This window comes from Lutjanus erythropterus, chromosome 3 (genome assembly GCF_056507025.1).
Source record: "Lutjanus erythropterus isolate fLutEry1 chromosome 3, fLutEry1.hap2, whole genome shotgun sequence".
NCBI classification, from domain to species: Eukaryota; Metazoa; Chordata; class Actinopteri; order Lutjaniformes; family Lutjanidae; genus Lutjanus; species Lutjanus erythropterus.
In genome coordinates, this window is record NC_139319.1 from 6,738,085 (window position 1) to 6,765,939 (window position 27,855).

Genomic DNA, 27,855 nt, shown 5'->3' on the forward strand with positions numbered 1-27,855 from the left:
CATACATATATATTATCGAAATAATAAAAAATATCGCAAGTTCCTCAAAATAGCAAGAATGTTGGCTTCAAGTGCTGTCGGAAATTTGGAGGAGCATTATTGATTTGCAAATCTGAATATAAAACACCACACGACATGACGAGGAAAGATATGTACAGGAGAACACAAACACATATGAGTTCCGATGAATTATTATAGTAGCCACGATAAAATTTGACTTTTGCTGTGTTTTAATTTCATTTTATGATAAATTATTCCCTAACTGAATGCAATGACAGGTGGGTTTACCACATCGACACTGGGTTTTCTGACTTTGTGATGAAGCCTGAACGCAACGTTACCGTCCAACATGGCGGCTCAGCGGAGGAATTTGATGCAGAGCGTGAGTGAAAACACGTCTATTTATCACTCTCATTAACCTGTAATGTCAGTGTTGCACTACTCTAAAGCGGGGCTTTGGTCTCATTTTTCTCCCCCGGTGGTCGTCTGTGTTTGTTTTGTGTTTGTGTTTTGTTTCGTGTCGTTCTGTGATGCTACTGCTAGCTACTTTAACTAGAAGAGCTTATTTAGTGGTTTGCTAACAGTTAGCCAGTTTAGCTGAACCAACTTTAATCTCAGAATAATGGGATTTATTAGTGTCTGATTAGCAAGGGCAGTTGAGATTACTAAAAGAGGGAGAGTGTTTATTTTGCAGCGCCCTTCATATCTTTAACACACCTTTAGTGAAGTAGCTGAGGCTCAGAATTGATTAACTGACCTAGCTAACTTGTAGTTAGCAATGATCGTTTAAAGTAACCCTTTACTAATTTTTGCATTTGTAAAAATCGTGCCAAACGTTAACGCCTGTTAGGTTCCTGATGTTACTGACAGCCGCATATCGTTTTATCCTGGACCCTGTGGTCCCAATGACCCCATGCAGAGACGATGTCCGTCTCCAGAGTAGGCGTGGAGAGTTAAAAGTTAATATCGTCATCAGAATCGGCTTTAGTTTGTTCAAATTTTGACACACAGTTCCCAGAGCAATTTACAGGAAGATATAGGTAAACATACAGCAGAAAACAAACAAACAAAGCCTATGCATAAACAAGTAGGTGGGAAACCAGGCGAATAAATATATAACAAGCAGCAATGAATAACAACATTCAATGTGTATTGTAAAGACAACTGTTTACTGTATAGCCTAAACAATCCAAATAGTTTAGCATAATATTTAATGGATTCACATTAAGTTAGCTTATGTATAGTATAAGCATGTATACATGTCTACATAGTCATTTTGGCAATTATTTGAAACTTTCCTGATAATAAATGTTATTACCAGGGCTGCAACTAGCAATTATATTCATTTTTGATTATTGCATCGATTGAGCCATTAGTTGTTTTGTCTCTAAAATTTCAGAAAATAGTGAAAAAATGTCAATCACTGGTTCCCAAAGCCCAAAATGACGTCCATAAATGTCATGCATTTTCAGTTTACTGCCATAAAGGAATAAAGAAACCGGGAAAATGCACATTTAAGAAGAGAATTTTGACTTTTTGTTTCAAAACAACGCTGAGACCAATCAAAATAGTTGATGATTAATAATCGTGTTATATACTATAACACATAATGCCGAAGAACCCTTGAGTTTCCCCTGCTACCCTGTTTGAAGGCTAGTAGTGTCAACCTGTTACACTGGTTCCAGCTACGTAAATGTAAGGATTTGCTGCTTTTTCCTAATCAGTGATGATAGTAGATGAAGGGTCTTTCAGGTAGTTTAACGTATTCATATTCTAGAAAGAGTGAGACATAGACTTTTACTCTCCAGAGTGGTGAATTGATTAAAAGTCTCACTTCTAAAGTTGTTTCTTTTAAAGCAAAATCTGAGATTTTAATGTAAACAAGAGGGGAGCCCCACTTCTAAAATTTAAAACAAGCATATATTTTCAGTTATGATCAAATGAGAAATACTAAAAATGCTGATTTGACATCGCAGCCTCTTCCATTAGGAGTGTTGAGGGTTATTTATGAATGCCCTCCAGGGGAGACTGAAAATGTGTGCTGTTATTCCCCTACTTAAACAATAACCACGCCTCATTTGAAACACCTGCAAATTGTTTTTCCTTCAGAGATAATCGGGCACAAGTGCAAAGGAGATGTTTTCAAGCATAGAGTAAATTAAATTTTAATAATGGATTAATAGCTTCACTCATTTTCCAAGTGAAAATGTCAGTAATTTGCCATTTTCAGCTTCTTAAACATGAGGATTTGCTGCTTGTCATTTATGACAATAGATTTTAGGGTTTTGGACTGTTGGTTGGAATTTGAAGATGTCATTTTGGGCTCTGGTAAATTATGATGAACTTTTTTGACATTTTTTGACATTTTATAGACTTAAGGAATAATGGATTAATTGTAAAAAATAATCGATGATGAAAATAGCATGTAATTGCAGCCCGCTTTAATGTAAAAGAGAACACTCACTCGCCAAATGACAGCAGGTAATCCCTAGAAAAGTTTTCAGTTTTATCATTTCTTTTTTCCCTTCCTGTGGGAATTAATTTCTAGACTGAGATTATTACTTGTTTTGCAAACAAAACTACTTCTCAAATGGTATCTGTGGCATAATTAGGAGTTTTTATTTAGGAGAAATGAAACTCAAAGCAGATTTAAGCAAACAGAACTTTCATGTACCAGGCTAATCTATACTAACACATGCAGCTCACTACTTATGCCTTTTTTTTAAAAAAAAATTTCACTTCTTCTTTTTAACTTGACAGCATCAGAGCTGGACAGATGACCTGCCACTGTGTCAGATGTGCGGGGTCGGCACTGCACCCAACTGCGTGTACGGCCCCGATGGTAAAGGAACTCAGAGCCACACCAACGAGGATGGACACCTCGGGTTCAGGTGAGACACTCTGGAAATGCTGAAACCCTTAAAAAGATCAGGGAATTAAGTAAAAAAGGAAAAACAAACAGAGACAAAAAGCAGTAGTGTCACACTTGCCTGCATCTCAGATGCCACGTTGACTTTTCTCAGGGTCACCTATGCGAATGTCATATAGTAAATAAATACCTCTCACATGTAATATTATAAAACTACCCGCTGTTCAACCGGCTGATGTGTCACGATATTGTCCTGACCTCTGAACCTTTCAATTTACTGAGAATGCATGACAGTCCTTTTTTTTTCAGTTTTTAGGAGTTTCAGATGAAAGATGTTTTGGTTTTCAAAGTCCCGCTGTCTTCCCATACTGAAGTGAAAAGGAAGCCACACGTTTGTTGTCTTTTTTTTCCTCCACCAATCAGAACGGAGGACGGCTGTTTCCTGTATGGGGTTTTTAACGGTTATGATGGCAGCAGAGTGGCCAGTTTTGCCTCCCAGTGTCTGACAGCTGAACTGCTGCTGGGACAGCTCAACTCCAGTCACACAGACAACGACATCCGCAGGATCCTCACACAGGTCTGTGTGTTTATATTACACGTTTATCTGTTAATGATTACTAAACAAGTAGTGTAATGTATTTATTAAGACTGCACCTAACTATTATTTTTAAATGATTAATCTATTGATTATTTTTTTGATTATTCTACATGTTTTTTATTATACTTATTGTTTCCCTAAATTATTATCAAAAACCTGTCTAATTAATATTTTGATATTTTATACTACCTAATCTATTTTTGATGGATGCCTAGTGGAGTTGGATTTTAAAGTTAACAGCAGCAGTGCAGACATCACTTTAAACATGGTGATGAAGAAATGTCTAGAAAATCTCTACTTACAGAAACAAACTTCAAAGTACTGTCACTCCAGAATTAATGGACAGGTCTTTAAATGGACAGAGTAACTGCAGGTAACAACTAAATTCGTGTTACTTAATATTTTCTGAAGCTGTTAGACTTAGTTTCATCAATAATGCATGTAAACACAGAGTTAAAACAAGCATATATTTTCAGTTATGATCAAATGAGAAACACTCAAATGCTAATTTGGCATCTGTATCTCAGAACCTTCAGTTCTGAGTGTTCAGGGCTGTTTATGCTAGAAAAGATTTACTTTCTGTTGTCTGGCCACTTCTGAACGCAGAAGTGTTCACAAATGTTTCAAATGAGTCTTGATAATTGTTTAAGTATGTGAATAATAGTGTGCAGTGTGTATCTTTCCTGGAAGGCAGAAAGAGTGTTGGACACGAGTAAACATAGGAAAAGCTCTGCTTACTTTCTCTCCTCTGCAAATCTACACTATCACTGCATGAAGTTGGCACAAATGTTGGACTGTCAGTTTTAGAGAATTACAGAAGTTGTCAAACAATAAACTGAACATATTTCATTAAAGCAATGAAAGCAGAAGGGTATTACTGTAAATATTTTTTAAAGGGTTATGAAAACAAGCTGAAAGTCTTGTTTCCGCTAACGTCAGTTGAAATTTTCACACCTCATATGGGACATAACATCACACTATGCTGCAGCATGCCGCCTGCACATCTTCTGTGATCTGTATTTGCAGGCCTTGTAGCTTCAGCAGTATGGAGCCAAATTCTGCCTCCAATGTGACGTTACAGTTGGACGGGCCAGGGAGGCCACTTAGTTTATTGTGTTCTCATGGTAGCAGGGGATCATCTCAGAAATCTGTTTCAAACACGGCAGTGAAATTGGCCGAGGACACGTGAAAGCATTTGGGATGTTAACCTTGGACAGAGCATAAGAATCACTGTGTGAGGACCTAATGAGTGTTTGAAATGAAGACAGATTATAAAACTAATCATACTAAGCACAAAGCCTGTTTCATATTTGTTAGCCTCTGCTCAAAATCCTCTGCATTTGGCAGGAGTTGATTTGTCATGCTGGTTCCATAGTTTTGTAAAGTGCTATAAACACAGGAACATGTTCTGAATCAGGGATCACTTCAGAAACCTTTGTCCTTGTCTATAAAGTGCCTCTTACAAAGGTCAGATGTTATATATAATTTGAAGTAGTTGGTTAGAAAGCATATATTTACATATTTTACATATACATGCACAGAGTACGAGCTGCAACGACTGGTTGCCAATTTTTTGGTCATCTGTAAATCATTTTTCAAGCAAATTTAAGGTTTCTGCTTCTTTAAAAAGGAAGTTTTTCCTCACCACTGTCACCTTAGTGTTTGCCTTTGGTGGGAACTACTGGGTCTTTGTAAATAATATTATAAAGAGTACAGTCTTGAGCTGCTCTATATGAAAAGAGCTTGAGATAACTTCTGTGATGATTTGGGGCCATATAAATAAATTTGACTTTACTTAAATGATTTATCAGGAATATAATTGGCAGAGTAATTAATGAAATACTGAAAATAACCATCAGTTGCAGCTTGAGCCTGATTGATATATTGGTAGCCAGTGACAAGTAAGGGGAGACGGCCGTTGTCAAGGATACAAACATTGTTTTGTGCATTCTAAAAACAGTTTGACAGGATGAATGCCAATTTGAAGAATCAAGTAGGATTTCCTAAATTAAGATAAGAGGGCTGGGGATAGGATACAACACAGCCGTGAGTTTAGGAACTGCTCTTATAATGAGAAGATCAGTTTTCCAATCTTTGAAACTAGGGCTGCACAATTAATTGCAAAATTATTGAACTCACAGTCTACCCAAGTGCTGTATCCAAATCGCAGAACCCAAAGCAAATCGCAGTTTTTTGAAAATGTGTGAGAAGACAGCATTATAATGAGGCACTGTAGTGTTGCAGAGGTGCCTTAGCCTAGAAGTGTTGTTCTCTAAATGAAAGAAAACATGCTTGTTTGGTACAAACAACAAATGTCACTTCATCATGATTTTAATAGTTTATTTTTTCAGTCAAAATGAAAATTGTAATGCCAAAATGGTCATTCTCACTAATTTTAGTGCTTATCATAATTGCAATTTCAGGCAAATAATAGCAATATGACTTAGCCTTATTTGAAACTTAAGTGTAGATAAGACAAGCATTTAGGATCATTTTCTGTAATGAGGCCCTGAACACAAGTGCCTTGGAGGCTAACATTGTCCTCATTCAATATATGATATTGTTGTCCTTGGCATTCGTGTACTGCACAACTGACCTGGATAATAGGCAGCATTGTGTCATCCATGTTGTTGTTGTCGCAGGCCTTTGATGTGGTGGAGAAGAGCTACTTCGAGACGATAGACGATGCTCTGGCTGAGAAAGCTCACCTGTCCAACTACCTCGTACCACACAACGAGGTACACACACACACACACACACACACACATGTTCGCACTCTGGAAAGCATATTGACAGATTAAGCTGAAAATTGAGAAGAGGAGTTCTTGGTTGGTTGCCATGGCGACTGCAGATTTGGGCATTAGTGTGAGCTAATGCCCAGCCATTGGAGAATGAGCTTGTTATGTTCTAATTGGGCTCATCAGCCTGTTTCATTAGATAAGCTGGTCTCAGTTTTCCTTCTCTGGATCCAGCTCTCCTCGCTCCTCTGCCTCCGCTTCTCCTCCTCAGTCCATCTTTCTCTCCTCCTGCCACACAGTATCTTTTTTTTTTCAATCTCTACTTTACAAAGTGTTATATTCAGTTCTAATATTGTTGCTGGTGTGGGCGTTTTTGTAAGATGTTAGTCACTTTTTGTTGCTTGAGGTGGTTAATTAAGAACTTTAAGTCATAATCTCCTTTTCTCCATTTTCACACTTTGTCATGTTTGCATATCTGTCACTATCACTCACTATTTTGTGTATTCTTACTCATCTTATCCGTTTTCATCTCACCTCCTGCCTGTTTTCTTTTTTCCTCCTCCATCACTCCTCCCCGTCCTCTTGTTTCCACTTGCCTCTCATCTTGTCTTGTCTTTCTCTTGCTCAATGCTCTTTTATTTCTCACATCCCCTTTTATCATTTGTCTCATTTTCTCTTTTTCTCCTTCAATCTGCCTACTCTTGCTGATTCCTCTTCTTCCCTCCCTCCTCCTCCTCCCACCACATCTTCCTCACTGCTCCCCTCTCCTCCTCTCCTTCTTTGTCTTTACTTCTCGGCTGGTCAGAATGTGTCATTCCACCATTCTTCTCAGAATCAGAAGGTGCAGGAGCGTCTGAAGGAGCTGGAGCAGGAGGTGTCAGGAGGAGCTACGGCCGTGGTGGCACTGATCCTCAACAACAAGCTCTACATCGCCAATGTTGGTATGGACACACACACATGCTCAGGTTTTCTTGATAACAAAACTCTGACTGTGTTTTTTGTTTGACTTAAATTTTCATCATTATGGTAGTGTTTAATAATATGGTTTGTACCACAGACCACAGGAGATGGTCACTTAAGAATCTGCTTTACACCAGTAGATGTCAGGCTTAAACAGGTTTTGGCTTAGGTCTTGCCACTCTTTGAATATCCCAGTCAGAGACTGCCTTGTTGGACTGGTTGTGAATTTATATTGGCCAAGGGTTTTCAAAGTCTGGGACTGTGGGCCTCCCCTCAGACAAAGCTTGGAAAAAGGCACCCTGCCTTTATTTTTGTATTTACCTAGTTTTGCTCAATCCCTGCATATCTATAGAGTCATCAACTTCAGACTGCACCAAATACACGAAAAGGGTCTGTTTAAAGACATTTATTAATTTCTGACTCTGGTAAAGTGGGAAAACAAGTAAAATACCTCAACACTGTATTACACACACATTACACATTAAGGCTGTTCTATGTGGCTATTCTTCCTGTCATTGAGCCTCCCCTGAAGCTGTTTGTACTCTATTAATAATAACACAAGGGTCTGACATTTCCTGATGTTTATTAATGTTAAAAGCAAAGTTATGTTTTATTGCTGCCCTCCCAATTGTGAAACAGAGTGTGTGCAATGATTAGTACTTACATTTTCTATACAATATGGAAAAGTAGGGAATTTGATTTCAGTCATTTCCAGGTCTGGATAAGTTTAGAAAAAAAGAAGAGATAGTATGGAAAAATGTGTGCTTTTCCAAACTATTGCCCCTATTCTTTATTCTTGAATATAAATGAGTTAATAACATAAAATGAGTTACGCAATGTTGTTACAAGAGTAAACATATTATGTTTTCTGCAGAAGGAAACCATATCCTTATGGCAGTGAATAAAGGTTGCACAGACGCTGTGAAAAATTTTGTAATTTAACTTTTTTCAACTAACTTTCATCTCTTATTTGTAAAAGGGAGAATAAAAAAGGAGGGCAGTAATTTAATATTTAGCAAATATGTTTAAAGAAAATATTAATCCAAGTAGCCTATAGGTAGTGCTCTGTCTTTGGGCAGAGATGTTTTTGTCCAACTTTCTGCGTAGGTCCAAACAGCCACATTGGGTAAATGCAGGTTTTCCAGTGACTGGCTCAACAATCCCGAAGATGTGATCTGGTTGGGTGAGGATTCCAAATGGGAAAAGGAAGCAAGGTTTCAAACATGATCTGAAAAATCTATCAAGTAGTGTGGAAATTTGAGTCTTGAAAAGTCTGAAATTTAGAAATGGAAAATGTGTAGGAACCCTAAGGTGATAGCTTCATTGCGGTTACGCTCTGCCATTGGTGGCTTTTCCCTCGTGCGCAAAAGCTCAATCCGTGAGACGCAGACCTCTCTGCATTTGGGACAGGTGAAGCCATGGGCTGGTGATGTCTGAAGGGCAGTACGCTCCTTCCATCTTTTTCTGTTGTCCTCATCGGCTGCTCATATGTCAGCTTCAAACTTACTTAACTGGCTGCATTCATGCAGAGGTGAAGATCGGGGCTCCTTGTTTCATTGCAGTTACGCTTTAATCAAAACAAATTATCACCAAACAGTCAGCAAATAGGGGTGTTCTGTAAGTTTCAGTCTCAGTTTCCACCTCTTTCTTTTTCCTTTTCATTAATTCATTCATCAAATACAATTCGATCAGTGTCACGCAATGCTAAACATGAGCAACAGAATCATTCTACTAAAGAAATTTGTTTGTAGTTAAGAGACCAAACAGTTGCTTAATAAAACAGAAAAAAGTAGCTCTAGAAAAACTCTCAGCAGGCACTAACATTGTGGAAACATACATATAATGCCAGGTCAGCTACCTCAGGACGAGATATGTCATTCTAACTGGCGCTGAAAAGCTCTTAAATCTCCAAATCTCTATATTTTATTTTCTGATACTTGCAGATATAGTGTTTGCCCATTACCTCTAAAGCTACCAACTGGTACATGACATCATCTTGTTCTCATAACAGAGGTGCTGTCAACCCCCAGTTTAAGCCAGGAAAGCCCATGTATGAAGTCATCTATCTCTCTCATGCTCCTCTGCTTCTCTACAAGTGCTATTTTTAGCAGCATGTAAGTTAATGCTGGATGCACAGCATCAGCTACAGGCAGAGTGTGGAAGGGCTGGATTTGGTATCAGCCATCCATAAATCATTTTGTCTTATTTGTTTATTTAATAACGAAATATGGCCAAGTGCAATATCCCAAATCATTCAGCCCAAATTCCTGTACTAACTAAAAGGGCACTAGGAGAAAGCAGACCTCTCTGGCCAAATGTCCGATCATTGTTAACAAAAGTGAAAAATAATTTGTGTATCTGCCCCGTGATTTGGATCCGCTCCAAAATGTAATGGGTTCTTCCATGGCCCATGCTACACTCCTCCAAGTTTAATGAAAATTGCGTCAGTAGTTTGTTCATAATCTGGCCAACGGACAGGCAAACACAAACAGTTGCACCTATAGGTACAGACCTTATCATCCACACAAAGAGCTGAATAATTGACATAACTCATATTAGAGATGCACCAATCCACTTTTTTTTTTTTAGTTCTGGTCCAATTACAATATCTGAATTTGGATATCTGCCGATACAGATAATATCCTGACACCAGCGCTCTTTTTTCTTGATGTTTATCATTATTATTATTATTATAATTATTGTTATTATGATTGCTATTAGTAAGATTACATGAGACTGAAACTTCAGTCTGAAAAGCTTGTGTCATGGCGTCCTTCAACCTTTGGCACTGTAGGATTATGTGCAGCTGATAGGCTGAGAGAAGGCCCTAATTTACATTAATTTCCCATGATGCATTGTGGAGAGTTCAGGTTTGCTATTTTCTGTTCCAAAATGCAAATGTCACTGTTCGTTAGTGTTTGTAATTTACATTGCTACTACCTGTTAGTGTTAATAATGTATATGTCAAGTGTTTATGATGACTTTGTTGTTGGTAATTGTCATTTTTCTGCCGTTTATTGTTTCACCATAAGTGAGGTGGCTAATGCATTTCTTCACTACAACTGTCTTGCCTTGTAGTAATGAGGAATGTTTGTCCTTTACATTACACTCAAATAGGAGTGAAATTATCATTTGCTATCATAGTGTATGAACGTGCTGTTTAGTTTCTAAGTTCATCAGATAGATGGTTAATGTGTCAGGAGTGTCAGAAAATGATGGTAAATGTTCAAAAATGATTGGAGTTTCTTGAAGTTCATGTTAACATCCACAGATGTCTTGTTTTTTCCCAAAGATATTCAGTTTACTTTCAGAGAGGAGTAAAGAAACCGGAAAATATTCATATTTAAAAAGCTGAAATCAGAGAATTTGCACATTTTTTAATTGAAAAAAGACTCAAAATGATCAGTCATTTATCAGAATAGTTGTTGATTAATCCAGTACTGGATTAATAATTGATTAATTGTTGCAGCTCCACAAATGTGGAATAGAAGTAAAAAGCAGTAACCATCTCTGAATTCACACTGCTTTATCATAGTATTTACATGTAGAAAATGTGGTGTTGTGGAATTTGGATCTGAATGCAGATTGTTGTTGCAAGTCTGATACCGATATTGGAGCCAAATTGGTCTCATCTCTAATCAACATTATTTTCATAGAAATTACAAAAATAAATGCTAATTTACCTTAAACCAAAATCAGTAAGCCTCACATAGACGAGATGAAAATGCCCGGCGAGCAAACATGTGCTTAACACACTGTGTTTATTTCTACAAAGATTGTTCCCACAGGTTCTGTTTTCTTTGGCCTTCAGACAGATGTTGGAATCGTATCGACTCTTTTTATTCAAAACACAGCTAAAATGTCGGTGGTCATTGTTTTTGGAATCCCAGGCTCTCGCAGACAACAGCTATAGCAGCAGTAGCATGGTAGTGTGTGTGTGTGTGTGTGTGTGTGTGTGTGTGTGTGTGTGTGTGTGTGTGTGTGTGTGTGTGTGTGTGTGTGTGTGTGTGTGTGTGTACAGATTCCCACCTGACTCCTTAAGCCACAGAACAGAAGAGAAACATTTGTCATTATTATTTTACTACACCAACCAGCAGGCCGTTTTAGATCTTTAACTGTGAGGAAATTCAAATGAGACTGTGGGAGACATTCACACACGGACACACACACACACACACACACACACACACACTCCCCAACCCCGAGGAGCCACAGCCATTCCTTAGAAGTATTTCTCTTTTAGAATCAAAGTTAATCATAAAGTATGAGACCCCAGCTGCTATATATTGTGCTTGTTTCATGTAACCGAACGCTGTGAAAAGTCTTACTTCTGCCTGATTTAATCATTAATCAAGTGTATGAATCTTATTGTAAGGCTACACTAATTCAAAGTAACTCTTTACACTCTATGGGTGTAAATCATTTAAATGTAGCGTTTTAGATATTTCCGTCTTCTGATTCTGCACCAAGCGATGGAAAAGAGCCCCTCACCCTCTCTCTGGGACTTCATTTTCTTTTGTTCCTCAAGGACGTGGCACAGAGCAGAAAATGGTTGGGGCGTAGTAATTAGCAGCGAGTAGGAAGGAGGACCGTCTCCCCACTGGCCCGTTGCGTGAGGGTCAGGAGTTCAAAGTTGACAGAACATGAATCCCAGGGAGGTTTTAACATACGAGTAAGTGTGCTCTAAAAAGCACTTCCAGCTGTGTATTGATGTGAAATATAGTTGACAGTTAAGGTCGTATGACCCATAATTTGATATGCTGAGAGTGGGAGTGTGTGTGGGAGGGCAGTCAAGGGTATATGAACATACAACAGGCTTTGTTGGCCATTGTTTTTCAGATAAGCACCAGTTACTTTGCACATATGAACATGAGGATGATCAAAGAGTATATAGAGTATTTTGTGACCTGCGGACTGTTACACGCTACAAAAGCAGTTTGTCCTGTCAGAGCTACCTGATTAACACACGGGGTTACAGGGGCTGAAGCCCAGGGCCCTACAAAGAGGACAGAGACAGGCACATGAGACTCCAATTTCAGTGGCTGAAATGGATGGCCTTGTCTGCAGGTTAGAGCAGCAGCCACAGCAGGCATTTTCAGAGGCTGAAGGGCTGGTTTGTTTTTTTCTTTTCTTTTTTTTTAAGTGGGGTTGTATGAGGTATTCCTCCATAGTCAGTGTATTACCTACAGCAGATGGTGGTTGGCACAGCCCTCAGTTTAGAGAAGTAGCATTAGTGCCGGTGTAGGAAGGTAAGCAATGTACTGCTGTTGACAGGGTCCTTAAGGTTGAGTGATATGCGATTGGTAATGTCTTTCCTGCCCCACCCATCCCTGACTTACAGACTGAAGCAGCAGTAGACCAATATAACTCCTTATTGTGCAAAGATTACTGCCCAATCTGTGGCACACTCCTTTCAAGCAACTCAAAACATACTCAGACTTCGTGACAGTATCTTGTTTTTCTTCTCATGTTTTTAAAAGGAGAATATCAACTTCTGCTCTCCAGAAGGCCAGTCGGAGTTCAGAGTCCCTCCATTCAAATGCAACAGGCTGAAAATTTCTGTTATACATCAGTCCATCCTGTTGCTAATCCAAAACCCGTATGCTGCCAGTTGAGATCTGTATCCAAATGGTACAATGTGATATGTGCTGCATTTTTTTTATAACTGTTTGTTGTGTTTTTTGTACATTCTGGAAAATTTCTGACAATAATATCATCAGAAAAGTCTGTCTGACTGGGAGGTAAAGCATTGAAGATATTATAGGGTACATTTAAACTGATACTGATTTTCCTTTCTATAGTATCTCATACAGCCTCACTTCAAAAACTCCAAAATATCCCTTTAAAATTTGGGTAGAGGTGATTGCACTACATTAAGCTACTGCTCAGTGGCCCAAAAATGTTGATCTAAAAATTCATTAATGATTGAGCTGTCCCTGGCCAGCTTATGTGTCAGCAACTGGCTTCATCATCCAGTGATTAATATTTAGCTTTGTAAAAGTACCACAGTGTCTTCTTCACTGATTCACTGACGTGGGTTTGGATCTGTGAGTCACCTCAGAGTATCGGCACCGCATTTTTGTCTCCGCATCATTAATGTGTGGAAATATTACAAGGCCAAATGTCTCATCCTCAGATACGGTAGATTGAAATCCTCTTTGTGAATCCTTGTGTCTCTGTCTGGGATTGCAGGTACAAACCGGGCGCTGCTGTGCAAGTCCAGCAGCGATGGCCAGAACCAAGTTCTCCAGATCGGACGACCACACAGCACAGACAATGAAGACGAGCTGCAGAGACTGGCTGTGCTGGGTGAGACACACAGACAGACAGTGACGCACAAAGACGACAGGATACAACACAGTTATATACATACGCTGTTTGATCACGTCTTCATTTGTGGAGTTTTATTTTCCATACTTTCATTATTATTCTGTTCTAATTAGTTAAAAATTATAATTAGTTTAGTTTTTAATTATTTTTTCTGCACTATTGACCTTTCATTTGGTCGTATTTTTTTTGACTCATCACAAATTCTTTTATTTTTTAAATTCTCTTTATTTTATCTTCTTCTTTTTAGACACTGATTTCACTCAAGTTTTAATTAGAGCTCAGTTTGGAAAAAAAAAAAAAAAGTAATTCTGAATTTTGAGTCAGTCACGTCCCAGTACCTACTGAGAAGGATATTTCACATAGTCTGATTAACATCCTGTGTCACCATCGTTATTAGCAATGGTGCTTCCTCCCTTCTGTACCCTGCTCACTTTGCTGTTTCCTTTTTTTTTTTTTTGGTATTAACAAGAATTAATTTCAAAAAAGAAATTAATCTTAACCAAGCCAGAAGTGGTCACTGAATAGTCTGTCAGATAGTTTTGAATTACTTAATTTAATGACAGATTTGTTTTAGCTGTGGGAAAAAAAAAAATCAGTTTTTGTTTACTTAAATATAGATAAATAGACAGTGTTTTGGTTGCGTTGGTGTATAGAAAAATAATATTAGCAGAGTAGCATGTGTACATTCAGACAAATACATTTGGGCTGCCCCCTACTAAAGATTTTCCCAATTGCTTGTTATGCTATTAATGAAATTATTTACATATATATATTTTTGGGGCACAAAGTGAGCCTCCTGTTAAAGCTGGCTTGTGGTGTGTTTCCTGTAGAACAGGCAGCTAGGGAGGGACTTGTTGAAGACACTGATTGCCGTTTACAGTAGCCAGTACAGTGAATAAGTGAATTAACAAAGTCGCTTCTCAGCTGGTGCATCCTGCCTGTCCCCGCCCGAACCTGCTGTGTCTTCATCATTCCCTGAGTTGGTGTCCTGGTTGTTGCCTTTGTCAATAAGTTCAGTACTGTATTCCTGATCGTCACACTGGCCTCCGTTGATCTCGGAAACTGTTTCCAAATCTAATAGGACAGCTGATGGAGCTACTTGGTGCTACACAGCACATAGTGATATAATATGAACTAGACAGGACATTGCTGCTCCACCTTGCTGCCAATTTTCCCTCGTCACCTTTTGTGGTATTGCAGCAGAAAATTCTCCAATAGCCCAGAAAGCACTGACCCCCCTAAACCACCGTAATATAAGAGCCGTAATATAAAATGACACTTTCTACGATGAAATTTTGATCCATTGAAGATTCATACTAATTCAGTAGAGTCGAAAAAAAGCTATTTTAAAATCTGAAGTCATCATGATGCAAAGTCTGTGGTCCAAGTGTGAACTTGCAGGCGAGAGCCAGTGGGGAAAACACAACCAGGAAGTAAACCTGGAAGCTAGAAAGCTTTTTTGGCTCTTGTGCCAGGTGAGCAGCTCACATTGGACTAAATGTGAGCCATCTTTGCAAACCCTATCTAGTTCACTGTAACACATCTATGACTTAGCATCAGTGTGTCAGTGAGTTCAGTGTTACAAGGAAAGAAAATGTTTGTGTTGCAACACTCCCCTAATGTTTTTGCTCCAGGCCTGATGGCAAGGCATCGCTCCCGAATGGAGTTTGAGGTGTTTCTTTTCTGCAGTTAACGGATAAATGAAAACTTGGTCCAGTAAGCCCCTTCTCACTGACTAATGGTGTAGCAGACTATTAAGGGGCAGCCCTACTTTACATTAAATTCATTGCATTCTGTGGCAGACAGAGAGGCAGCCATTAGTGTAGACCAGCTGGCATTGAGGCACACTTGGAGCCACCTATCCATGGTGGACAGCCAAGCTAATGGTGCAGTAATGAGGGTTGTGTATGTAACAGCAAATACATACATTGTGATTATCTTTGCGGAAGAAGCATTAGGTGCAGCCTGGCACCTGTAATGAATATAATGCTGCTTTGTTTCTCAGCATTTCATGCCACAGTATTAGCAGAGGAGGCAGAGCTCTCCGTCTCCTTCTCCCCGTCTCCACTTGGGAGTCACATAATTATTCTGTTGTTGGGGCCCTTCTCTGAATGATTTAAATGAAATGGCAGTCATTCCATTAACCCAGCTGAAGGTGACCTCTCCCCTCATATTTTCATCCACTTCCAAACACACAACCCCCCCTTCCCTCTTCCTCCCACCACCGTCTCCTGCTTCTACTCATTGCTCTTGTCTTATTGCTTTATGCTCTCCTCCGCCGTACAAAATCTCACGCTGCTCTCCCCCGTTCCCTCTGTCTGTCGTTATACTGCAGTCCTTGATCTGATTTCGTCTGTCTTCCCTCACTTTCCTCCTCTCCCGGTTTTTAATGTTTTTTTTTCCTCTCCTCCCTTTTCTACACAGGTGTGGATTCGGCTCGTGTAAGACAGGCTGGGCAGATTGCCGGTCAGAGCAGCACCAGGAGGCTCGGAGACTACAGAGTCAAGTTCAACTACAATGAAATCGACTTGCTCAGGTGAAGTCAGAATACCCAGTCAACATCATGTGCACATATTGTTTACACCATTCATTTTGTTTTCTGTTTATTAGAGATGCACCAGTCATTGTTGCCAAGATGTAAGCATTCTTTGACAAAAAATTGGAGTTGTTGTAACAAGTTATGTTCATTCAGGCAAAGTGGGCAGTTTTTAGTGCCACAGCTTTCCCTGACCTCTTGCTACCTTATGTAAAAATGACTCCAGTGAGTTCCATGCAGTCAGTTTTAATAAGATTTATAATTTAGGGGAAAAAAGAGCACATGAGCCAGATCAGTGCTTGGTATCAGCATATACACTGTGCTGAGGTATTGGAATTGATATCAGAGGAGAATAAGATGAGTAGGTGCATCCCTACCATATAAGTGTGAGTGTAAAAAGAAAAAAGAAAGAAAACCCCCCTGAAGGTCACAGTTTCTTATCACCTAGAATTCTTTTACAAATCAGTGCAAATCTACTTTCCTAAATGTTCCTCTCTCTCTCCGTTTTACCATGAAATGCATGAAAGTTCTGAACAGTAATTCAAAGATGGCGAGACAGTCACGCTCAAAATTCAGCAGTAACAAGGTTAGGTTATAAATTGCAACTTTAATGAAAAACATAGAGAACATTGCTACACCTTTGTGTTTTGATGGGACAGTAAATTCACCTTCAAATCACAATCAAATCATCAATTTATCCTTTTATCTTGCGCTTTTTTTAAGCCTCTGTGCCAGTGACAGCAGTGGCCAGAGGCATTATGATTCTGGGTTGTCTGCCTGTCTGTCCATCTGTCCCATTCTAGTGAATTTGTGTGTGTATCTCAAGAACACCTTTAGGGAATTTCTTCAAACTTGGAACAAATGTCCACGTATGTAGAGTTTGGTGGATAAAGGTTAAAGGTCACTGTGAATTCACAAAACACATATAAGGCCATAACTCAAGAATTCAAGCTCTAATCATGACAACATTTCAGACAAATGTCTAACAGGATAAATTAATGAAGTAATGATTTTTTATATCCCAAAAAGGTCAAAGGTCAACTTCACTGTGACATAATAATGTTCTCTAAAAACACTTGAAGCTCTCTATAGTCAGTGCAGCATGTTTCTTATTAAATTATTCACTGGAATCATGTCAATATAGTGATAACTTCCATTTTACAAAAAAATACACTTAATACCTTAAATTCATTCAGCATCTGGACAGACATGGATATAAAATGAAGGCATACAACCAGGCGGTGGTAATTTTAGTTTAATTTGTGGTTGTTTTTGATAAACTTACATTTGGTGTTTTGCCATTAGGTGAGAAAATCGAGACCACTCTCATATTGAGGTGATAATTATGCTTTAGCATGGAGACAATTAGCTTGGCTTCCCAAAAAGACTGGAAGCAGGGGGTAACAGCTAGCCTGGCATAGTTACATGCTGGAACCATTTCTTGGTCCAGGATGGTGAATTCCTGGAGTCTTGTTGTTACCACAATGCAACAAGCCCAGACTCGTACGTGTTTTTGGATTTCTGTTGGTATACTGATTAGCCTAAACAAACTTGACATAACTTAGACTTTAGAGGTGCTTGTAGGTAGATTTTCTAAACTTTGGACTTGTTTCTAGTCAAATGCACAATATGTAATTTCTCTCAATTAATGCAAAAACAGAGATGTTTATGAGATTGTGAAGTAACATGGCATCATGGCTAGTTGTTGTCTTCATCGTTAGATATCCATCTTTGCAGATATTTTAACAACACTGGTCAAATGATTGATTAGTGGCACATCTCTCTTTTTACCTTTCTTCTTGTCCCATAATCTCATCCCATGAGCGCTGGGTGGTTTGGTTCAACCTTATGTTTACACTTTACAGAGGCAACTTTGGAGACAGAACGTGCATTAAAGAACGTGCATAGAACAGCATTTAATAATGGTGCTTCATCACAAGTGAACAATTCAAACAGTTTAAACAATAGACTGGCTAGCTTGCTAGCTCACCGACTTCCTTCCTCACTCTTTGACAAATCATGTGGTGTTTTCCTGGAAGTTAAAGTAACTACAGGAGCAAAAGGATTCAAATCAGATGATGCACAAATTAAACTTAACGTTTCCTTGTTGGAAATTTGGGATGATGTAAGTAAGTGTAACACATTGAAATTTATAAGACAGTACTGTGCAAAAGTTTTAGGCAGGTGTGAAGAAATGCTGTAAAGTAAGAATGCTTTCAAAAATATAAAATGGAATTGTTTATTTTTATCAATTTACAAAATGCAAAGTGAGCCAACAGAAGAAAAGTCTAAATCAAATCAATATTTGGTGTGACCACCCTTTGCCTTCAAAACAACAGCAATTCTTCTAGGTACACTTAAACTGCCTTCTGTTACAGCCAGATATTTCACATTTCATTTGACTCATCAGTCCAGAGCACCTGCTGCCATTTTTCTGCACCCCAGTTCCTCTGTTTTCATGCATAGTTTAGTCGCTTGTCAGAGGTATGGCTTTTTGGATGCAATTCTTCCATGAAGACCACTTCTGGTCAGACTTCTCCAGACAGTAGATGGGTGTACCTGAGTCCCACTGGTTTCTGCTAGTTCTGAGCTGATGGCGCTGCTGGACATCTTCTGATCTCGATGGGAAGTGAGCATAATGTGTCTTTCATCTGCTGCAAGTTTCCTTGGCCGACCTCTGTGTCTACGGTCCTCGACGTTGCCCGTTTCTTTGTGCTTCTTCAAAAGAGCTTGAGCAGCACATCGTGAAACCCCAGTCTGCCTTGAAATCTTTTCCTGGGAGAGACCTTGCTGATGCAGTATAACTACCTGTCTGGCCTGTGACATGAAACATTGTCTTCCACAACCTCACCTTGGTAGCAGAGTTTAGCTGCTCCTCACCCAGTTTTAAGCCTCCTACACAGCTGTTTCTGTTTCAGTTAATGACTGAGTTTCAACCTACATATGAAATTGATGATCATTAGCACCTGTTTGGTATAATTGGTTAATCAAACACCTGAATATGATCCTCCCTGATTTTGTGCAAGTGTACCTGGAAGAATTGATGCTATTTTGAAGGTAAAGGGTGGTCAAACCAAATATTGATTTGATTTAGATTTTTCTTCTGTTTGCTCACTTTGCAATTTGTAAATCAATAAAAATAAAGTTTTATATTTTTGAAAGCATTCTTACTTTACAGCATTTCTTCACCCCTGCCTAAAACTTGTAGGTCGAGTCATTTTTAGACATTTGAATGCAGAAATGTTACGTAGTAAGGCTTTAAGTTAAGCTAAGCTATTTGTCTGTTAGATCTAGCTTCATATTTTGTATAAGATCCTTTTATTTACCTCCCAGCAAGAATCCTTTGTCAAACTTTTCTATTAAAATGTTTCATCAGCTGCCAGAGTTCCACTCGACTCACAGTTCTTTAAGTAGATTCGATTTCTGGCTTTGCAGCGGTGAGTGTGTGTGAGTGTGTGTGTGTGTGTATATGCTCAGCACTACCTGGACAGTGGAGGCTCTGTCTCCATATTATGGTCTGTATTATCAGATCTGACTCCGTTCCAGCTTCTCTTTTACCCCAGCTGAGCCTCTTGAAATTCCATGATCCAGGGCCCCCTCTCTCACACTTCTCATTTCCTGTTCCTGTCTGCAGTCCAGGCCAGGCAAATCAGGCTCAGATATCTACGACTCATTGCAATTATGATCCTCAATAAAACATACAATAGAATCTCTATAGAATTTTCTTCTTAGAAGAAAGAGAGTGCAGGAAATTTGATGTGGACAAAAGTATAAGTGATTCTTTAGATCTGTGAGATTAGCTGAGGTTATTATATTTAGGTCAGATGCACTTATGTCTCTCTTTTTGTCTCGGTTCCTCCCTCTTTCTCTCTCCCTCCGCTTCCCTCTCCTTGATTGTAATTTGTCTAATAGCGTATCTTATCTGTCCTCCTCCACCATCAGCGCGGCCAAGACGAGGCCAATCATTGCAGAACCAGAGATTCACGGCAGCCAGTCTTTGGACAGTGTGACAGGCTTCTTGCTGCTAATGTCAGAAGGTCTCATCAATGCTCTTGAGTCCGCCCACGGCCCCGAACAGGCCAATCAGGTTAGCAGATTCACCCTGACAGTTTCTTACCACCTCAACCACTTTCTCTCTGTTTCTTTTTCTGGTGTCTTTTTCTTAACCTCTGCATTAATGTTTGTCTTATTCTTTTGCAGACCACCTACTCAAACCCTCTTTTTTTTTATCTAAATCTCTTTATCCTTCCTGTCCTGTTCCGTCCTTCTTCCTTATTCCTCCTCTTTGATTGATGTCATCTCTCTGTTTCTACTTATTGTTATTTCTGTTTCTATTCCTTTTGCCTTCTTGCACTCAAAATCCTGTTTTCTTGACTACTTCTGGGTATCAATTGCTGTTTTCATTCTCTCGCCTACTATACTTTATTGCTTTTTTGTTAGTGGCCTCTTGTTCTCAAGGCTCCTGTGCAGTATGGAAATGTATGAAAAATATGGAATTTCATTTTAGTAAATTCCAGGTTTGGATAAGTATGGAAAAAGAGGAGAGAATGGAAAATATTGTAGTTTTTTACAGCCTATTGTACCTATTCTGTTTTCTAAACTATAAAATTCAGAATTTCTTAACAAAAAAAAGATCATACAATAATAATGTTTTTCATGGTGCAGGAATAAAATTACAACGATAACACAATTAAATGAAAGTCAGTAGAATTAAGTAAAAGGAACACTGAGACACAGAATAATACAAAAGGCTTAAAAGACCAAGGTTATTTAGGTTACTTCCAATTAACAATTAAAGGGTCTTTACTTTCCTCTTAAAAATACCAACAGCTTGCCTTTCTAATGTCCAGAGGAAATAAGTTCTGTAGTTTAGGGGCATAAAAAGAGAAGGCTCTCTCACCAGGACGTTTACTTAAAAGAAAAGAGGTGGAGAACCTCAGTGATCTGCCCGGAACATAAAATGAATGAAGATCCCCTGTGTATGAAGGAGCAACATCATTTGAAGCTTTATAAACAAGTCAAAGAACTTTAAAATCAATTCTAAAAGACACAGGTCACAGGCCAGTGTAGTGTTTTAAGCATTCGGGTCATGTGACTCCCTTTCTTGGTTTTGGTTAAAACTCTGGCCGCTAGCTGTAGTTTCGTTTTCGACTTTTTGGGTAAACCAGTAAAAAGGGAATTGCAGTACTCTAGATGGCTAGTAATTAAAGCATGAGTGAGTATGTCTGCATCTCTCAGAGTTAACAAGGGTCTAACTTTGGCAATACTCTTTAAATTAAAAAAAGGAAGTTTTAATAATGTTAAAATAAGAATTGGAATCTAAAATCAGTCCTAAGTCTGTGATGCTGGTTTTAATCTGTCTGCTCCTTCTGTGTTTGATCCTGTTAAAAGAAGCTCAGTTTTCTCCTTTTTTAGCTTTAAAAAGTTCTTGCTCATCCAAACATTAATGCCAGTGAGACAGACAGTAAGAATGTGCAGTGCTATAAGATCAGCACAGAAATAGTAATGGACATGGTGGTGATTAATGTTTTCAAGTGGGAGTATAGATAGTGAGAACAAAATTGGGCAGAGAATGCTTCCTTGAGGAATACCATATTTGATACCATGAGTCTGGGATACATGCATCAACAGTAATTCAAAGTCATGTACACCTTTCAGTAGAGCTGTCTCTGTGCTGTGGTTTGCCTGATAACCAGATTGGAGCTTTTCTAAAATGCCCTTGTTGGTTAAATGAATAAGAAGTTGATTAAAAACTATTTTCTGTAAAAGTTTTCCATTAGAAATAGAGCTGTAATTGCGTAGCTCTCAGTAATTTAGGTTGGATTTCTTGAGGAAAGGTTTAACTGTTGAATTCTTGAAAGCTGTGCTTGAATTAAGAGAGGAGTTTATTATGCTTGTTGTTACTAGGGAGAGGCTATGGAAGCAGGATTAGCAGTGTAGGTGGGAATTGTGACTGAAAGGTTTGGAAATGTGAGTCGGGAAAATGGAATTTTGAAATGGAAACTGGGTAGGAACACCGCGTTCTTCTGCTGTCTTCTTTTCTCACTTCCTGCTCTTTCTCTTCAACCTCATTGTGTTTTTTTTAGTTCTTAAACTCTAACAACAATCCTTCTGTCTCTGACCTCCCCTCCCCATCCTCTCTGCTGTCCATTGTAGGAAATTGTTGCCATGGTAGCAGCAGAGCTGGCCCAGCAGACCAGTCTGGAGGCAGCGGCTCAGTCGGTGGTGGACCGCGTCAAACGGCTGCACCACGACGTCTACGTGTCCGGCCGTCAGAGGGCGACCTACTGTTCTCGGCACGAGGACATGACCCTGCTCATCCGCACGCTCAACTACCCGCTGGCTGATGGAGCGCTCACGCCCACACAGGGTAGGAAAGGGCATTCTGACTTCCACACTGCCCAAATCGCCAGTGAACACTGGCTTGATGAACAAGAACAGCTAGTTTACTTCAATTCATTTAATTTACTACTTTTATATTTAGTATACAAATGATGTGGCTGAAATGAAACTAACTGAAATATTAACTCATGATACACAGTCACAGAGTACGATTCATCTTTTTCCCATGTTCTAGTGCTCAAAAAGCAAACAAAAATCACAATGAATCAGAATATTGAATCATAATACTTATGAATCATAATGCATATTGATGTAGATGTCAAACTACTCAGTATTTTATAAGGAAATAGAAAAGATGAATCTCCTAAAAATTTAATTTTATAGAGCAGAAATACATTTTTTGGTTTACTTCATTCATTCATCTTAAATGGTCCCAACCCCAAAGTTGGAAATCATTGCTTTATAGATTTAGTTTAAGCTTTTTGTATTTAAATCTTTAGAACTTTTATAGTATTGGACCATATTAGACATTATAATAAAAGAATCATTCTAATTTAAGATCAATCTAAGGAATCAATATTATATAAATAATTTAAGCTTGTCAGTTTTATAGTGTTGAAACAGGACCTTCAGTATTTGGATGAAGTAGCCCAGAAAATAAAATAAGGTGTGCCAGGTTTAGCAGCTCTTATTAAATGTGTCAGATGCACATTTAATCAACGTTTAGGAAAATATAAGTATCAGACTGGAACCAGTGTTAAAGATTAGATTAGATTGGACTTTGTTGTCTGCCTTTAGGAGAAATTTGTCTTGAGCATTCTAGAGAACACAAACAACATAGCAGAGCTCAATCAAACAACAGTTAAAATACAAAATATTGCACAAGACAACACAAAACAGACTTGTTTGAGGGGTAGAAGCTGATAAAGGACTCACATCAGGGCCAAACAACTTGACAGGGGAATCCTTACTTCTCACATTTTAAGACTAATTAAATTATAGCCATACTGGAAAATTTCAAAAGTGTAAAAAGTCTCGTTGGATTTGGATTATATTGAATTTCTAGGGTTGGTTTCTCAGGCAAGGATTAAAACCAGTCCCACACTGAAAACTTATCACCAGTGGAGAGCTTACGCTTCAAAAGAGAAATAATACCAGGTTTATCCACATTTGAGCAGCCAGTCTTTACAAAAAAAAAAATCAAAAGATCTTGAGGGGTGCAGCCAAGAATACCACAAAGAGTCCAAATAACAAAGTCCAGGCAGAAGAAAATCCAATTTAGTCCAGGTTCCCAAGGTGCCCATTTTGTGCTGAGGCTGCACACAAGTTTTACTGTGTTTTTCTTGATAATAGTTCTTGTGAAAAGTGTGAAATACAACACTGGTGTACCTCAGACATTTTCACTCCAAAACAATTGAGCTTAAACTTGTTGCTGGCCTGAGATGAACAGGCCTTAACAATATAATGTGATTTTTAAACTTTTATTCTTTTAAAACCGTGTTTACCTTCTGTTCTTTATTAAGGCGGACGTATCTACCCAGTGTCAGTGCCCTACAACAACAGCCAGAGCACCAGTAAAACCAGCGTCACCCTCTCACTGGTCATGCCCTCCCAGAGTACCCTCACCAATGGAACCAACACTGCCTCCACCCTGGAGGAAGGCACCCCCACACCAGGGTAAGCTTGGTTTGTCTTTTGTCCCTGCTTGCTTTTCACTCCTGGTTCCCTCCTACTCCTTCGTTTGATCTGGGTAAGCTTGATTTTTACTTTGTGTGTTTTTCCCGCTGTGCATGCTCCAAATTAGCTTGATATTTTTTTTGCTTTATGTCACACAGCTGTTTTTTGCTTCATAAACTTTTTTCTCCTTTTCACACCCTCGTAGGGCTGCAACTAACGATTATTTCCGTTATCAATTCATCTGATGGTTATTAGCTGTTTGGTAAATAAAATGGTGAAAATTTCTGTTTTTTATTTTACTGTCATAGAGGACTAAAGAAACCAGAAAATATTCACACTGCAGAAGCTAAAATAAGAAAACATGGATGTTTTCAAGACTCAAAACAAAATCGATTATCAAAATAATTGGCAATTCATTTAATACCCAATTAATAATCGATTGATCGTTGCAGCTCAGTGCTCTACATCCCACTGCTCTTGTCCTCACTCAGTGTGAGCTTCATTCTGACTTCACTCTTCCCTCCCTCCTGTCAAGTTTATTTTTGGGTGTATTTTTAGACAAAGTTTTTAACTCCCTCGTCCTTCGCCTGCTATATTTACTTTAGGTGAGCTTGATTTTCACTCCCCTGCGTCCCTCCACTGCTACGCTTATTTATGTGTAAGCATGGTTTTCACCTCCCCATTGTGCCACCACCAGGTGTTCTGTTGATCGTGCCAGGGCCCCTTTCGCACACTAGAAAGGGAAGACTGATCAAGTGCAGCTGGAAAAGTAGTTTAATATTTGGTCTTTCCCACAAGCAAACCGCGTATGTTATACCTACACTGTAGGGGTAATAAACTTAATTTGTCCAAGTGCCAGAATTTTTCTTACCAGTCACTGTGGGGGGCAGGCTTTCAAATATCAACGTGAATAGACCTAAAAAAACACAGGAAATCCATAAGGTTAACTAAGGAGGCAGTTCACTGAAGACTGATGGTTAAAATCTGTAACTCTGGAAACTTAATTACAAAATACAGTCCGAATTGTCAGGAAATATAAATCAACTTTAACCAGTTTTGCTGCTATTATGCAGTTGTGACATCTGTAATTACTGGTGTTAACAGCAAATATGTGTTAAAACTGCAGGTCACAGAATTCTAGAGGCAACAAAACAAACTCATCTCATCATTTTAATAAAGAATTCAGGCAATAATTTGCCCTTTTCCACCATTCTGTGAGCAACTTCTCTCTATTTATGCTGCACAAGGCATGAATCTGAACAGTGAAGGTGAACGGTTTGGAGTTGGTTACTGGTCTGAGAAGTTGGAGGTGTGCAGCTGGTCGTCTGCAGCTCCTGGCTGCTCCTCACTCTTCCATTACTCCCTGCAATATTTCAAACTGATCCCCTGATGACCCATGCTGAAAATGACCATTGTTCATGCATTTTTGATGAACCGTGGCCAGTTAAGTGCTTTAAATGTGAAGTGCAGCAGTAGGGAATGTTAAGTTTGCATTACCAGCAACTTAATACAGCATTTTTTCGCAGGAATGTCTCCATAGACACATGGTTCAAAATTTGCAATACTTACATCGGTAGCCATTCTGCAAGCTGGATGGGAAGCGTTGGCAGGCTGTATATGCCACTGATATCACAAGAAAAACTTGACACAACATTGACCCTCATGCAAGAACCACTCGTATGAACAGATTTGTTCTTAAGTGGCGCGTACGAGTGATCGAAAAGAACTTATGGCGTTCACCAGTTTTCTCGTATTTTTAATTTTCTTTCAGATACGAACACAATTTGGGCTCGTACGAACGTGGTGTGATACAAAAATGTTCTTTCATGAGGCCCAGTGATGGCATAACATTTTTAATTTTTATAGTCAATAAAACAGTTTTGGACAACACTAAAGACTGTTGACTGACTTGAAGAATCTCAGTCGATGGAGGTTTCTCCGACTGATAATTGGACTATTCAACATTCAGAGACATTCATAACAAACATGGTTCACTGACTGTTTCCATCAGTATGTTTGGAATGAGCCTTTAGTAGTGAGGTTACCTGCTTGAAACCACCTGATTGAGTGAACATGAGTAACAATCACATGGCTGCTGCTTTGGTTTTGCTGGACGTGCGCACTTTCCCTTCTCCGTTTTTGCCTTTTGCTCACCCGTCCACAGGGATTGCTTCTTTTTCTCCCTGTCACTCACCGTCTGACTCACATCTATATTTCTCTTCCTCATTGGCTCCCGACTTGCCGATATCCATCCTGTGTCCTACACTCTGTCCTTGCCTGTCCTTTTTCCGCTCCCTTAGCACGTTCCACCCCGCTACCTGCCAAACTTCCGTCGACATCCTGCAGCCCATTATTGAACTCCCTCTTTCCCCTCTTTACCCCCTCTCTCCTCTCCCTCCTCTCCCACTCTCCACCTCGCTCTTCTCTTTTTCCACCACCCCTCCTCCTCCCCGTCCTCTCCCTCTCTCCACCTCCCTCCTTTGTCTCTCCTCCCCTGACACGGACCCTTTCCTCTCCTCTGTCACCCCCACTTCTTCCTCCTCTGTTCCCACCCTCATACCTGTCTCCTCCTCTTCCTCCACCCTACCCAACCGACCACCTTTCTCCTCCTCCCTCTTCTATTCCTCCGCTCTCCCCAGCAGTCAGAGCCCCACGGCCACCCTCCAGTCCACCAACACCCAGACGCAGAGCTCCAGCTCCAGCTCGGGAGACGGGAGCCTGTTCCGCCAGAGGGGAAGCCAGGCGGCTCAGCCCGACGAGACGGGCAGGGTCCCACCTTACGTGGACTTCAGTCAGTTTTACCGCCTGTGGGGAAGTGACCACAGTGACAGCCAGAGCACCCAGGGAGGGCTGGGACCCCAGTGAGGAGGACAAGGAGGGGTGCTGGGTGGCAGCTGGATAAAGACGGACTGAGGCACACGGATTGAGAAGGGACAAATATTTTATGAGGTGGATGGGATGACAGATGAAATGCTATTAATGTATCATATCTAAAAATAAGTGACCTAAAGGTGCATGGAGACGCATGGAGGACGGACTGGGTTTTTCACAGTCTTGCTATCAAACAGCGGGTGAAGCCAGCGGGCAAAAAAATAACCCCGAAACAGTGAGAAAATGGTGTCAATACACACCGCAAAATCATGTTTGCTCTAATGTAATAGATGCTGGTCATGAGTGATTGTGAATATAACGTAATCTAGACTGTAGCCCTTACTGTCAGATGTTAAAACATGTATCTGCAAACAGGAATCTCACAGACTTGTGGAGTTGAGAATGATGATAAACTGTAAGGCCTTAAAATGGAATGAATGGATGTGTTTGAAATAACTTTTTTTTATTTCTAATGAAAGTATCTTAAAATGAATCAATCTCTGGGCTTCTCTTCATAATAACACTTGCAACACTTTCAGTTCATTTGGCTTGATTTACATCACACAAGACCTGAAGATTGGCTCATTTGTCAGGTGTTGCAACACATAAGATGTATTTTTAGACATATGAATATATATCCAGAGTGTCGTTCTGTGATACAGGTATTTGTGCCTCTGGAAACCTGCCAGCGATTCATCAGAAGAAGAGGAACTCGTCTGTACAGCGCCACTCAGAAACAAACTCGAATGGTTAAAACTTGAAGCACTTCAGTTTTATTTAGAGGATGATTAAGCATTGAGACTCCCTACAAATTTGTGAAAGTTTCAGCTCCCAGTTGGGGGGCTGAGGGGCAAAGTACATGCAAACTAGACAAAATAACACAGGCTTACTATGTGAGGTCAGTTTATTCACCTTGTAAGCCTGATATCAGAAA

General features: G+C 39.5%; 1 protein-coding gene across 3 annotated transcripts; it reads left to right on the forward strand.

Annotated features, from left to right (window-relative positions):
• Nucleotides 1–269: 269 nt before the first annotated feature.
• Nucleotides 270–27,414, forward strand: tab1 (TGF-beta activated kinase 1/MAP3K7 binding protein 1). Of its 3 annotated transcripts, none has more exons than XM_084714811.1 (11): nt 270–382; nt 2,761–2,891; nt 3,293–3,446; nt 6,110–6,205; nt 7,011–7,146; nt 13,358–13,474; nt 15,920–16,031; nt 19,974–20,118; nt 22,188–22,401; nt 23,897–24,050; nt 26,690–27,414. In XM_084714811.1, exons 1-11 carry the CDS (start codon nt 350–352, stop codon nt 26,913–26,915), a joined length of 1,518 nt encoding a protein of 505 aa, XP_084570937.1. In that variant the 5' UTR covers nt 270–349; the 3' UTR covers nt 26,916–27,414. The 3 variants fall into 3 exon arrangements, with proteins under 3 accessions (XP_084570937.1, XP_084570938.1, XP_084570939.1); XM_084714812.1 differs by having other exon boundaries at nt 26,693–27,414; XM_084714813.1 differs by having other exon boundaries at nt 7,038–7,146.
• Nucleotides 27,415–27,855: the final 441 nt, after the last annotated feature.